General features: G+C 41.3%; 1 protein-coding gene across 2 annotated transcripts; it reads right to left on the minus strand.

Moving 5' to 3' along the window:
• Positions 1–9,079: 9,079 nt before the first annotated feature.
• LOC125467678 (probable G-protein coupled receptor 139) lies at positions 9,080–12,547 on the minus strand. 2 transcript variants are annotated; one of them, XM_048563828.2, is made up of 2 exons: positions 12,444–12,547; positions 9,080–10,130 (listed from the first exon to the last, which is right to left on the minus strand). In XM_048563828.2, exons 1-2 carry the CDS (start codon positions 12,541–12,543, stop codon positions 9,235–9,237), a joined length of 996 nt encoding a protein of 331 aa, XP_048419785.2. In that variant the 5' UTR covers positions 12,544–12,547; the 3' UTR covers positions 9,080–9,234. The 2 variants fall into 2 exon arrangements, with proteins under 2 accessions (XP_048419785.2, XP_048419784.2); XM_048563827.2 differs by having other exon boundaries at positions 12,390–12,505.
• Positions 12,548–14,291: the final 1,744 nt, after the last annotated feature.

Raw genomic sequence — 14,291 nt, forward strand, 5'->3', positions numbered from 1 at the left:
AGTCTGACTCTTCTACCCAAATCCTATCACAATGACCAGCCAAGAGATTCCTCCTTACATCACTGTAGTTTGATTGACTTGGCCCACCCCAGAGGGCTTAACCCACTGCATCTGCAGGTTATTATGACCAACCACAAGCTATATCCCTCACTATCCTGGTAACCTGACTTTTTTGAGACTGAGTGAACCCATGGAATTGTAGCCAACATCTCCAAAAAAACCAGGTGGATGGATCATAATGAATACAAAATACTCACATAACCTGACTCCTCACTGGCCAGTCTTCCTGCTTCCCATACTCTGCCCACACTGCCAAACCTTTTGGACTGGAATGACCCAAATGATTCACTTGACACCCAAAAGTGCCCTTCCAGCATCAAAGAGTTTATTGAAATTACACCAGTAAGAAGAAACCCTCTGAAAATCCAGGGAGGTCTTCACTGAACAAAGGAGAGCATAGCATAGAGTTTTTATATATTTGTTTCCTCCTGCCCTTAACCTTTACCAACCAATCATATTCTTAATTAGTTACATACATTTCTAATTAAGCTAATTGTATCACTGAATGGCTGAAGATAGACAGGCTTGTGGCCATAAGACCAGAAGACCGTAAGACATAGGAGTGGAAGTAAGGCCATTCGGCCCATCAAGTCCACTCCGCCATTTAAATCATGGCTGATGGGCATTTCAACACCACTTCCCTGCACTCTCCCCATAGACCTTGATTCCTTCTGAGATCAAGAATTTGTCGATCTCTGCCTTGAAGGCATCCAACGTCCCGGCCTCTGCTGCAGTCCATGGCAATAAATTCCACAAGACCATCACTCTCTGGCTGAAGAAATGTCGTCTCGTTTCAGTTTTAGTGACCCTGCACTTCCAAGAATTTAGAAATCTAACGGAAACAACTTCCTAGCGTCCACCCCTTCTAAACCATACATTATCTTGTAAGTTTCTATTAGATCTCCCCTCAACCTTCTAAACTCTAATGAGTACAGTCCCAGGATCCTTAGCCATTCATCATACGTTAAAACTACCATCCCAGGGATCATCCGTGTGAATCTCCGCTGGACACGCTCTAGGGCTAGTATGTCCTTCGTGAGGTGTGGGGCCCAAAATTGGACACAGTATTCTAAATGGGGCCCAACTAGAGCTTTATAAAACCTCAGAAGCACATCGTTGCTTTTATATTCCAACCCTCTTGAGATAAACGAAAACATTACATTCGCTTTCTTAATTACTGACTCTACCTGCACGTTAACCTTTCAAGAATCCTGGACCAACACTCCCAGATCCCTTTGTACTTCTGATTTGTGAATTTTCTCACCATTTACAAAATAGTCCATGCCTGTATTCTTTTTTCCAAAGTGCAAAACCTCACATTTACTCACATTGAATTTCGTCAGCCATTTCCTGGACCACTATCCTAAACTGTCTAAATCTTTCTGCAGCTTCCCCACCTCCTCAGTACTACCTGCCTGTCCACTTATCTTTGTATCATCGGCAAACTTCACCAGAATGCCCCCAGTCCCTTCATCCAGATCATTAATATATAAGGTGAACAGCTGCGGCCCAACGCTGAACCCTGTGGACACCACTCGTCACCAGTTGCCATTCCTAAAAAGAGCCTTTTATCCCAACTCTCTGCCTTCTGTCAGACAGCCAATCCTCAATCCAAGCCAGTAGCTCACCTCAAATACCATGGGCCCTCAACTTGCTCAGCAGCCTCCCGTGAGACACTGTATCAAAGGCCTTTTGGAAGTCTAGATAGATAACATCTACTCGGTTTCCCTGGTCAAACATACTTGTTACCTCTTCAAAAAATTCTAACAGGTTTGTCAGGCACAATCCCCCCTTACTAAATCCATGCTGACTTGTTCTAATCTGACCCTGCACTTCCAGGAATTTAGAAATCTCATCCATGACAATGGATTCTAGAATTTTACCAACTACCGAGGTTAAGCTAATCAGCCTATAATTTTCCATCTTTTGCCTTGATCCTTTCTTAAACAAGGGGGTTACAACAGCAATCTTCCAATCATCTGGGACTTTTCCAAACTCCAGTGACTTTTGAAAGATCACGACCAAAGCCTCTACTATTTCCTCAGCCACCTCCCTCAGAACTCTAGGATGCAGCCCATCGGGGCCAGGAGATTTATCAATTTTTAGACCTTTTAGTTTTTCTAGCACCTTCTCTTTTGTAATGCCTACCATACTCAACTCTGCCCCCTGACTCTCCCTAATTGTTGGCATACTACTCATGTCTTCCACTGTGAAGACTGACGCAAAGTACTTATTAAGTTCTTCAGCTATTTCCTTATCTCCCATCACTAGCCTTCCAGCATCAATTTGGAGGTTTTGCCTCTCGTTTGTTTCTTATGTATTGAAAGAAGCTTTTACTATCATTTCTAATATTACTAGCTAGCCTACCTTCATATTTGATCCTCTCCTTCATTATTGGTCTCTTTGTTATCCTCTGTTAGTTTTGTAGCCTTCCCAATCTTCTGATTTCCCAGTGCTCTTGGCCACTTTATAGGCTGTCTCTTTTTCTCTGATATATTTCCTGACTTCCTTTGTCAGCCATGGCTGTCTAATCCCACCCCGGATAATCTTTCTTTTCTTTGGGATGAACCTCTGTACTGTGTCCTCAATTAAACCCAGAAACTCCTGCCATTGTTGCTCTACTGTCTTCCCCGCTAGGCTCTGCATCCAGTCGATTTTCGTCAATTGCTCTCTCATGCCCCTGTAATTACCTTTATTTAACTGTAACACCATTACATCTGATTTTGCCTTCTCTCTTTCAAACTGCAGACTGAACTCTACCATGTTATGATCGCTGCCTCCTAAGCGTTCCCTTACTTTAAGGTCTTTTATGAAGTATGGCTCATTACATAGCACTAAGTCCAGAATAGCCTGCTCCCTTGTGGGCTCCATCACAAGCTGTTCTAAAAGGTCATCCTGTAAACATTCCATGAATTCCCTTTCTTTGGATCCACCGGCAACATTATTCACCCAATTCACCTGCATATTGAAGTCACCCATGATCACCGTGACCTTGCCTTTCTGACAGGCCCTATCTATTTCTCAGTGCATCTTGCGCCGCTGGTCCTGATCACTGTTAGGAGGTCTGTACATAACTCCCATTACAGTTTTTTTTGCCTTTGTGGTTCCTCATCTCCACCCACACAGACTCCACATCTTCTGACCCTACGTCATTCAGTGCCGTAGATTTAATTCCATTCTTAACTAACAAGGCAACCTCACCCGCTCTGCCTACCTTCCTGTCTTTTCGATATGTTGTGAATCCTTGGATGTTTAGCTGCCAGTCCTGAACTCCCTGCAACCATGTCTCTTGTGATGTATACCACATCATAATCATTCAAGAGGATTTGTCCTGTTAATTCATCCACTTTGTTGTGAATACTATGAGCATTTAGATAAAGTGCCTTAATGCTAACTTTCTTATCATTATTAGAGAGGTTAAGATGCCTTAAGCTATCCTCCCTTTTTGCTGTATTCCTAGTTTGCGTCGAGCTTAAACCCACCTGTACACATGCTATCCTGTTGCTTATCTTTCCATTTAACTCCATACTCCCTGCCTCTTTCACTTTCCCTTCCCCCGACTCAGAAGTTTAAAGTCCTACTGACCACCCTATTTATCCTTTTCGTTGGAACACTGGTTCCAGATCGGTTCAGGTGAAGATCGTCCCAATGGTACAGATCCCCTGGTTCCAAAACTGATGCCAATGCCCCATGAAATGGAATCCCTCTTTCCCACAACTACCCCTAAGCCACGTGTTTACTTCCCTAACTTTCTTTTCCCTATGCCAATTGGCATGTGGCTTGGGCAGTAATCCGGAGCTTATGACCCTTGAGGACCTGTATTTCAATTTCTTTCCTCGTGCTTCATAATCCCCGAACAGGCCCGCTACCCTAGCTTTGCCGATGTCGTTAGTCCCAACATGGACCACAACAACTGGATCCTCCCCCTCCCGCTCCAATATCCTTTCAACCCGGTCGGAGATGTCCCGCACCCTGGCACCGGGCAGGCAACACACCATGCGGGACTCCCAATCCGGCTTGCATGGGATATTATCTGTCCCCCTAATAATAGTATCCCCTATAACAACTACCTGTCTTTTTGCTCCCCCCTCTTGAATGGCCTTCTGCAGCACGGTGCCATGGTCAGCTGGCTCATCCTGTCCACAGTCCTTTTCCTCATCTGTACAGAGAGCAAGAATCTCATACCTGTTGCTCAAGGTCAGGGGTTGAGGCTCCTGCACTCCTGAATTCTGAATCCCCTATGTGCCTCACTTACAGTCACACCTTGTCCCTAAACACTTTCTGAATTTGAGTTATTTAATCTACCGGGTGTGACTGCCTCCTGAAACCAAGTGTCCAGGTAACTCTCCCCCTCCCAGATGTGCCGCAGAGTTTGAAGCTCAGATTCCAGATCATTTACTCTGATCCGGAGTTCTTCCAGCAACCAACACTTGCTGCAGATGTGGTCAACCCCTGATCGTCCATGATGTTTATCAAATTCTCTTACGTGCCTTCACAGAACTTTTCACAATAACATTGTATTCAAGCACATTCCTTCCCAAATATTTGCCAGCTGCACCATGACTTTTTTTAACTTAAGATCCCTATCCTTATAATCCTTGGGTGTCCTAAAATATATTAATTCATCTACATTCCAATATCTCCTAGTTTCTGTACCTCTGATTCAATTTACCTCGGAAATGATATGGGGGCCATTTTGCTGTATGAGCCTAGCTTGCCCTCATAATTATATTTGAATCATTCCCGGTAATGGTTTCAATGATTTTATTTTGTTTATGCAAAATCTACAACTACTTTCGAATTAATATGTATGATTATTTCAAGGATCCTAAATAAAACTTCCTTTAGTATTGTTACAGATTGATTAAACAATGTAAGAGAGATTCACTAATTAAATGTAGTGTGAAATGTTCTCATGTATAAAACAACTGCAGCTGCATATTCTATCTCAGTTCTGTTACCTTGGGTCTGCAGAGCTATATTGTTCTATTTGTGAAGGCTACGTTAATCAAATGTTTTCCCAAAATTTCTAACTACTGTCAGCGATGTTCTGCTGCTAATGCCATGGGCAGTCATCAGCCATTTTGTGCTGCTCACTCATGACGGGCCTAAATACAATCCATCAAACTGATACACACACCCCTTAAACTAATACTGCCAATCAACCTGTTACACCCATCCCAAAAGCCAATACAGACCATCAAACTGATATGCCCACCCCCAAACAGACACAGATTATCAAACGAGTATCGGTCTCCCTAAACCCAGGCAGTTCATATAACAGACACATTCATCGCAAAACCGACACAGACCATCAAACTTTTACAGTGCCCCCAGATCGCTAAGCTCACACAGCTCCTCAGAATAAGGCGGAGGCTGTTTAGGACTGAGACGAGGAAGAATTCCCTCACTCAGAGAGTGGTCGCCGATTGAATTTCTGCCCCGCCCCCACCCCCTGCCCCCAAAGGGCTGTGGAAGCACTACCATTGAGTGAGTTCAACACAGAGACGGATAGGCTTCTACATATGAAAACAGCAATGCTCATGGGGATAGTGTGCGGAGATACTGTTGAAGTAGAAGATTAGCTATGATCTCAGTCAATGGCAGAGCAAGCTCAAGGGGATGAAGGGCAATGCTCATGCTTCTCGCCTGGTGCAAGGTGACAGCACATTCCCTTGCTTTTGGAGAACCTCTTGGACACAATGGGTTGAATGGCCTCCTCTTGTGTTGATAGCATTGGTGTGTCTGGATTGGCACGGGAGGAGACAGGCAGAGTGAAAAGTGAGATGTGGAGAGCCATGAGGGAAGTTTATGTTTAAATTTTTATTTTAAACATTTGGACACAGAGCTTGTCTCCCATGTAGAGGCTCTCTGCACAGGCCACTTGGGACGTGGCAGGCTCTTTGACTCTTCCCAGTGAGGAAGTGGACACAAACCCTATTCATCAGTCCAAGCCAGTTCCCCTTCTGTGGAAGAAAAAAAAAATACATTGCAAGGGTAGATGGGAATTTAGGCCAAGACAGAAATTACATCGCAAGGGTCAATGGGAATATGGGCCAAGACAGAAAAGGCAGCCATGGTAGAAACTGATGGTATAGAGAAAGAATTTTAATTAGTTTAGCATGTGGGATTTTAATGAGCTTAACAGAAGTCGGGAGGTAGTTACTCAGACTGTGTTATCACTATGTGCATGTTATCCTAGCTCAAGTTAGAGAAGGATCTTTTGATATATTGTCACTATGCTAAGGTTTTAGGCTGAATTGAAGATGTCACATGTATCCTCCTGAAGTCTAGTTACTGGTAAGCTGGAGCTTTAATCAAACTGTGTATCACTCCTCACGCTAGCTGCATGCCGAAGGTCATTTGAAGAATAATTATTAAGGCATCTGTAAGACAGCATTCCTGTTACCTCGAGCAGCATCCGTTTTCTTTAAACTCACAATGAATTGACAAACACAAGATGCCACAGGAACACACTGCTCTGAAGTTAATAGTGTTAATGAGATTATTATACTCTGCATTAGCAGAGTTGGGTGCTGGTGGAGATCAACACTCACTCCCCTAATTACCAAGTAAGAAAATAAACTGCTTCTAACGGGAGCTGGAGTCAAGTCTCATTATTAGTTAAGCAGAAATAAAAATTTCTGCAACACCTCCAAACTACTCACCATCCTCAATTGGAAATATATCACCGTATCTCCAGTGTCACTGGGTCATAATTCTGGAATTCCCTTCCTAACAGCATTCTGGGTCTTCCTATGCCACACTGACAGCAGCAGTACAAGAATGCAGCTCACCACCATCTTTGGAAGGGGCAAAAAGGGAAGATCAATAAATACTGACCCCGCCAGCAGCACCTATGTAACATGATCTGATAAAAAAAAAGTTTACATAGTTGTGAAGAATGTTAAGAAAATATCAGCAGAATATAGTAATTATTCTAAAAGTGATATCAGCTAAAGGAGTAAATGTGATGGTTATAATTTTCACAATTTCCTACATTCTGATATTACGTTAGCTTCAAGACCAAAACGAACCACACGCCAATCGACTTGATGTTGCTTATCTGGAAAGTGCTGGATTCTGTTGTTAAGTAAATGTGACAATGTTCTGCTTTATAGTAGATCTTACCATCTTAAGAATAATTACATCAATTTTAGATAATTAATATAAATTATTTGAAAATCTGGAACTCTGAATATGTCTAACCGTCTAAAATATTTACACATCAAAAGTCATTCCAGGTGTATCTGCCAAGTCCAAGTTTCAGGGTGGGAGCAGTAAAATGCAAGCTGAGCCCTTCACCTGGAAAGCTGAAGACAGCAGGCCTGGGGATTGTCGGGGGGTGTAACGGCAGTGTCCCCCATCTGCAGATAAGAAAGCCGAGGTTCAAAAGTTCCACCTGACCGGACATATGACATTACACCTTTGACGAATCGCTTCAGGAAAATATTAAGACAATAAAGCCAAGGAAAATTACCCTGTCTTTTCATTGAAAAGCGTTACAGAAGGCAAAGTCAAATGAGATCCATGATGAGCAGATAAGATGGATATGAAACTGACTTGGTTGAAGGAGACAGGGAGTAGTGGTTGAATGGTGTGTTTTCTGACGAGAGTTCTGTGACCAGTGGTGCTCTGTGGGAATCAACGCTGACACGCCTGTTGTTTATAAAATATATTGAATGATTAGGAGGGGAGAGTAGGTGGTCTGACTGCTAAGTTTGTGGATGACACAGAGATTGGGGGAGCTGCATATAATGAGGAGGATTGACAGAGTTTAGAGATAGGCTGGACAATTATGCAGACAAATGCCAGATGGAATTTAACACGGGCAAATGCAAGGAGATGCATTTTGGAAGATCTTTTGCAGGACAGAACATATAATTAGTGGCAGAAAGCTGAGAAGCATAAACACATTGAGAGATCCAGGCATATAGGTCACACCATAAGTGGACAAAGTGATCAAAAATGTATATGGTATGCTTGTCTTCATTGGTAAAGGTGTAGTGTATAAAACTGGCAAGTCATGTTGCAGCGGTGTAGACCTCTAATTAGGCCACGTTTGGAATATTGTGCACTGGTCACCATATTATCAGAATAATGTATAAGTTTTGGAGACGGTAATAGTCCACGAGGATGTTGTCTGGCTTGGAGGTATTAAGCATGAGTTGAAATTGCACAGCACAGTTTATTTTTACTTGAAGATCAGAGGCTGAGGATTGATCTGATACAAGTTTACAAACTTATGAGAGACGGGGATGAAATGGATAGTCAGACACTATATGTGGTACAGATGGAAACAAAAAGGCAAAACCAAGGTGCTTTTTAAATAGTGAAGAGTTTGAAACAGTGGCGGTCTGAAGTACATGAAGTCCAGGCACAAAAATCATTAAAATTCACGAACAACTTTCAAGATAATCACAAAAAAAAACAAATGGAATGCTGGCCTGAACACACAGAGGATGACAATACAAAGAAGGCAGAGATATACTTTAGCTTCACAAAACGCTCACTTGATTGCACCTGCAATACTGTGAGAATTTCTGTACATGACACTTGAGTAAGGAGATAATGGTCTTGGAGTGAGTACAGATTCCATTTACAAGAAAGATAACTGAGTACTAAAAAGATAGCCTACTAAAAAGGAGGTGAAGCAAACTAGGGTTGTGTTCCTCGGAATTTGGAGGATTTGTGGTAATGTTATCAAAGATTTATTAATATAAAGGTAAACAAGTAATGTGTAAATCAGGATTTGATAATGCTACAATGTGTTCCAAAGTGGGATTAAATTTGAATAAGTTTGTTGATAAATAAACTTCAGAAAAAAATGTTTATGACATGTTTGATTGGCTTTGATAACAGTAGATAAAGTCTGAAGTCACATAAGACCAGGTAATAATCCAATGGGATTATTTGAAATCACAAGCTTTCATAGTGCTGTTCCTTCATCAAGTGAAATCTTCACCTGATAAAGGAGGAGTGCTCTGAAAGTTTATGATATCAAATAAACCTTTTGGACTATACCCTGGTGTTGTGTGACTTCTGAGTTCATACACACCGGTCCAGCACTGGCACCCCACATCATAACAGTAGATGGTGATTTCAGATTGGAGTCGAGTTAACACGTTGTGGACAGCAGGCCGATCCTCTTTGAAGCACTTTTCCTCATTGAGATCACTTACAAATGAGAGTAAAGGGATATTTGAGGGCACACAGCAGCTCCTGCCTGAACTTACTCTGGGTCACTGCATAAATGGCCGTGTTAGTGCAGCAACTCAGGAGCTGAAGCATGATTCCTGTCTTTTCATAAGTTTCGTAAGGGCTAAATAGAGATGAGAGGATATAGATGCTTGTAATTCGATAATATAGGAAATATGTGACTGTTGTTATCCAGAGCAAGATAAAGCTGCCCGATATTGCAAAGAGCAAAACAATGGACCTTCTGCGATTTTTCATCTCATGGTCTTCACCATTTTCAGCATTACTGTTGTGGACTCGGAGGTTCCTTCGTGCCTGGCTGGCCACTAAAATATGTCTTACAGTGAGGATGTTCAAACATAAAATCAAGACAAATGGAAGAGTGGGAGTTAACAGCTGTTCAATCCAAGAAAATGCCATTGCTTGAGATTGAAAATAAATCACTGGTGATACAAAACAACCCCTTGGTATGTCGTTCACTATCACATAAGGAATGTACAAGAAGGCCCAAGGAATGTTTTTTAAACTGAAAACCAAGGTCAGTGTAATGGTCACAGCAGTAGCAGTTTTCACTGAGCAATACTTAGATTTCAGCTTCTGGCAGCAAATGGCTACAAAACGATCAAAGGTAAAAGCAACCGTGAACCAGACAGAAATGTCGATGGCAGTCGGAGACAGGAACAGAATAAACCTACAAACTGGAGTGTACAGCAGCAGAGAATTCCACCAATAAATAGCAGCAATCTGATGCAATATCACATTGAAGACAATCACCATGAAATCTGCTGTTGCCATGGCCACCAGGTAGTGGGTGATGCACTTGGAGAGACCACATTCCCCTCGACACAGGATTACAATTGCCACCAAGTTGACTATGAGAAATAGGAAAAAAACACAGTAAGATAACAGGTTTTAGCCAACAATAATGTATTAACTAGAATAGCATTGACATCAAATTTTCTCTTTCTTTTCTGGTCTTCTCTACTGAACGTGCTATCATCTTGGTTGAATAAATTTATAATGACTTATTGGGGTAGCACAAAACTCTAGACCCCTGTTCCTTGAGTCTGCGAGAATTCCCCAAATTGCCTGATTTTTGATCCTGGTTGACAGAAAGCATGGACAGGGTTTCTGTCTTTATCAATATTTACTACTTACAAAAATCTAATGGAGCATATTTACGGGCACATTGTTATAAGCCATAGGAATAAAATACTACTATCTAAAACTCATACATTAGTCACATGCACACATCAGAAAAAGAAAGGTTTTGGATGAAAGAAATACTGGGAAGGCAGTTCAGCGGTTTCCCTTCACAAAATGATTATGATTCCTGTACTGGAAGAATGTTGTTTCTCAGTCACCCTTGCCTTCTGCTCCCAGTGTTATCTGAGAAGCATAGGGTTGCTGCTCCACTTTTGGATGTCCTAACTTATTAGAAGTCGTAACTTCTGTGTGAAAAATAAGCAGGTTTTCTTCAGGTTTAAAGTCGCTCGTAGCACAGATGGGGCGTGGTAGGTGGGGTGGTGGTTGGGAAGAGAGAGAGAGAGAGAGAGAGAGGCAGAGATATCCTAACTGATGGAGATCCAATGGCTACCCTGTAATTCTTCCCATCCCAAGATGTTGAATGACTTGCAAACAAATCTTCAATTACCTGAGAACAAATCACATGACTAGCGAGTTTTGAGAAGATTTGTAGCTCAGGTTGAGGTTCTGGAAGTAGTTTACTCGCTGAGCTGGAAGGGTCGTTTTCAGACATTTTGTCACCAATCTAGGTAACATCATCAGTGAGCCTCCGGTGAAGTGCTGGTGTTATGTCCCGCTTTCTACTTATGCCGGAACTATTTCTATTTATCCAACCAGAACTCCATCAACAAACACATTGATTTGGAGCCCATCTACCACCCTCTGAGAAAAAGAACAGGAAATGACACCACTGACGCAGGAAATGATATCAACACAGGAAATGACATCACCTACCCAAGGAAACCTAAACACATAAATAGACAGCGGGACATAACACCAGCGCTTCACCGGAGGCTCACTGATGATGTTACCTAGGATGGTGACAAAATGTCTGAAAACGAATCTTCCAGCTCAGCGAGCAAACTTACATCCAAAATCACATGACTGTTTGGAGGTGGAAAGTCTTTGTCCTTGGTAACGGGTCAATAGCAGTCCACAATCAAATGTGCTACATTTACCAATCAAGGCTGCATTTGTACACAACCTGTTGGGTCCAGTTAATCTGCAAACACTGCTGTAACCCATAGCAGTGCAAATATTGTTCATAATAAATATCAAATAGTATGCCTTCAATATATGGAACAATCCTTGGTTTTTAATACTCTAAGACAAAAGAAAAGCAGGCCATTTGGTCAGCTCTGCTGTGTCATTCAATGAGGTTTCAGATGATCTGATAATCTTCAACTCCACATTCCTGTCTTTTCCTCATGACCCCTGATAACTATATTATTTTCAATCTGAAGAGTCACTTTGGGAATTTGAACCTATTTGTTACTTGAACTTTTTAATTTAAACTTCTCTAAGCAACACCAATCCAGTAGGAAAGGTAAAATTTGATAGCACCAAGCATAAATCTTAGCAAGAGACAGGCAATAACTTCAGAAAGAGTTAGGAGAGTTTATTATTAGGCTTATGAGAGCCGGCTAAAACGAAGTAGAAGAAAACAAACACATCATATACAACAAAGAAATAAGAGGGCAGGCAATAACAAAGATAAAAAGGAATAAGAGAGGAGAGGTAAATTGTCTCAGATTTAAAGAAAGTGTATCAGATGAGAAATCAAGATGAGAAATATCAGAAGAACAAACAAAACTAAGAGTGGAAATAAATCAGTACTCTGAATAAAAGTACGTAAGGCAGTAGACAATAACAGGAGTGGAAGTGATCAAGAAAAGAGACATTATTAAACTAAAAAGCAAATAAAAGAAGAGTCATGACAAATGATAATGGAATCCAACCTTGTCAACAATATGAAGGATTTAATCTGTTCAAGAGAAGGCAACACCAGTCAAAAGAGAATGTTAAAGAGAGGACAACATGTTTTGAAAATGAAGGCAACTTCAATAGTGGAGATGTCTAAATGAGAGCAAGGCTCACAAACTTACAAATCATTATAACACCTCTCCGGGGAATAAATTTCATTACAATATAGTACTTGCCAGGCATTCCAAATCCAGCAAGGATAGGATAGTATTTGGATGTAATTGGAGACATTGGTGTTCGAAACATTCTCAATGTGCTGTGAAATCCTGCTGTCATAGAGACGTTTGATGTAGCTTTAAGAATAAAGAAAAATGATTGAAGTTTATATACGCTAAAGGGAGTCCCTCCTGATACTGCGTCCCTCAGTGAATTTGGTCCAAGGTGTGGAACATACAAGATCCTCATTGCACCTGTGTTTTCCCTGTGGAAGGTATTAAGCAAAGACACAACTTCATCTACACCTTTGGGAACAACAGCAATACATTGAAATAATGACGCGATATATTCAGACTTTAAGCCAAGTAAATGACGAAGATTATATCTAAAGTTAAACAATTAATTGTGACTGTTGTATTCAAACTTTTCTTCCATGTTTTTTACCCTTGTTGCACTTCATCTGTCTCCCCTAAGTCCAGTCCCTGTTGCCTCAACTCTCTCATAGGTAGTTGTCACTGGTTCCTATCCTGATTCCACATGTTTCCATGAAATTTCTTCCTTTTCTTTATATCCTTTACACCAGAACGATTTCTCCCTCACATGACATGAAAAGGGAAAAGATGGACTTACTCTGTAGGTCATAAGAATGTAAGAAACAGGTGCAGGAATAGGCCTCCAGCTTGCACTGCTAATCACCTAGGTCACGGCTGTTTTATTTTATCTCAGCTCCATGCTCCTCATTCTCCACATCTGTCTTCATTCTTTCTGAGATTAACAAAAGCTGTTTTCTCAGTCTTAAATATATTCAATGGAAGATCACCAAACATTTTTGTTGTAAAGAATTCCAAAGTTTCACAACCCTCAGAATAGACAAATCACTCCTCTTCACAGTTCCTCACCATTGACTGCATGTTGTGAGGACGGGTCTTCATATTCCACAGCCAAAAGATTCAATCTCTGGCTGTTTGGCCTTTGAAGCATTTTCTGATGTTATGTAGGAGGGTCTGTGCCTTTGGTTATTAAGTTGATGTGTTAACTCTGTTTGCCTGCACTGTTGCTGCATGACCTGCTGAGTATTTACGGTGATATTACATTTGTTATTACAATCAGAATCTTCTGTGTCAGTGAGATCACGTAGCATTCTTAGAAACTCCAGAGTCTAAGCACAAACGTCAAAGACCTCACAGTCGTGGCAAAGCTTCCTGTTCTATTATTATAATCATATTCCATTACAGGACCACATGCCACTAGGCGTCCACATAGCTCACTGTATCTGCACACCAACATTTTCTATTCAATATCTGAGTATACACGGTTTCTCTAGATATTTACATTTTTGGAAAGTTTCATAAATGTTCTGATTTTTGTTTTGTTCTACAGGCTAAAGTCTCTTGCACCACCTCCTCACATTGCAGTCTGTTGTGATTCTGTTACCCACATGTCGAGATATTTTTACAGCTTCTTCTTTCCTACTTATATTATGTCCCCAACTGTCTTGGTGACTTTAATATCACCTAAGATATGAATGTATGTTCCTAATAGCTGAGGCTTCAGCATTGATCTTCATGGCATTCTACTGGGAACAGCTGATCAAGTTGAAAGTGCATCAGTTATGCCAACTCTCTGCTTCCTCTCTGTTAAATATTCCTACAGATTGGGAGGAGTAAGCAGCAAGTCAGCATTACTGTTAAAAAAAACCTAAATCATGCTTTTGGTATGTTAGAATTATAGTGAAGCAGACCAGGAGGAGCGTGCAGCAAGTCAGCATTGCTACAGGAATTCAGCATCACTTTAAAGCAGAATGGCAGAGTGGACATGTGTGAGGAGTGTTTCAGTGGAGGGACATAGTAATTGGAAACAGAGCCTCT

The sequence above is a fragment of the Stegostoma tigrinum genome, chromosome 34, assembly GCF_030684315.1.
Source record: "Stegostoma tigrinum isolate sSteTig4 chromosome 34, sSteTig4.hap1, whole genome shotgun sequence".
NCBI classification, from domain to species: Eukaryota; Metazoa; Chordata; class Chondrichthyes; order Orectolobiformes; family Stegostomatidae; genus Stegostoma; species Stegostoma tigrinum.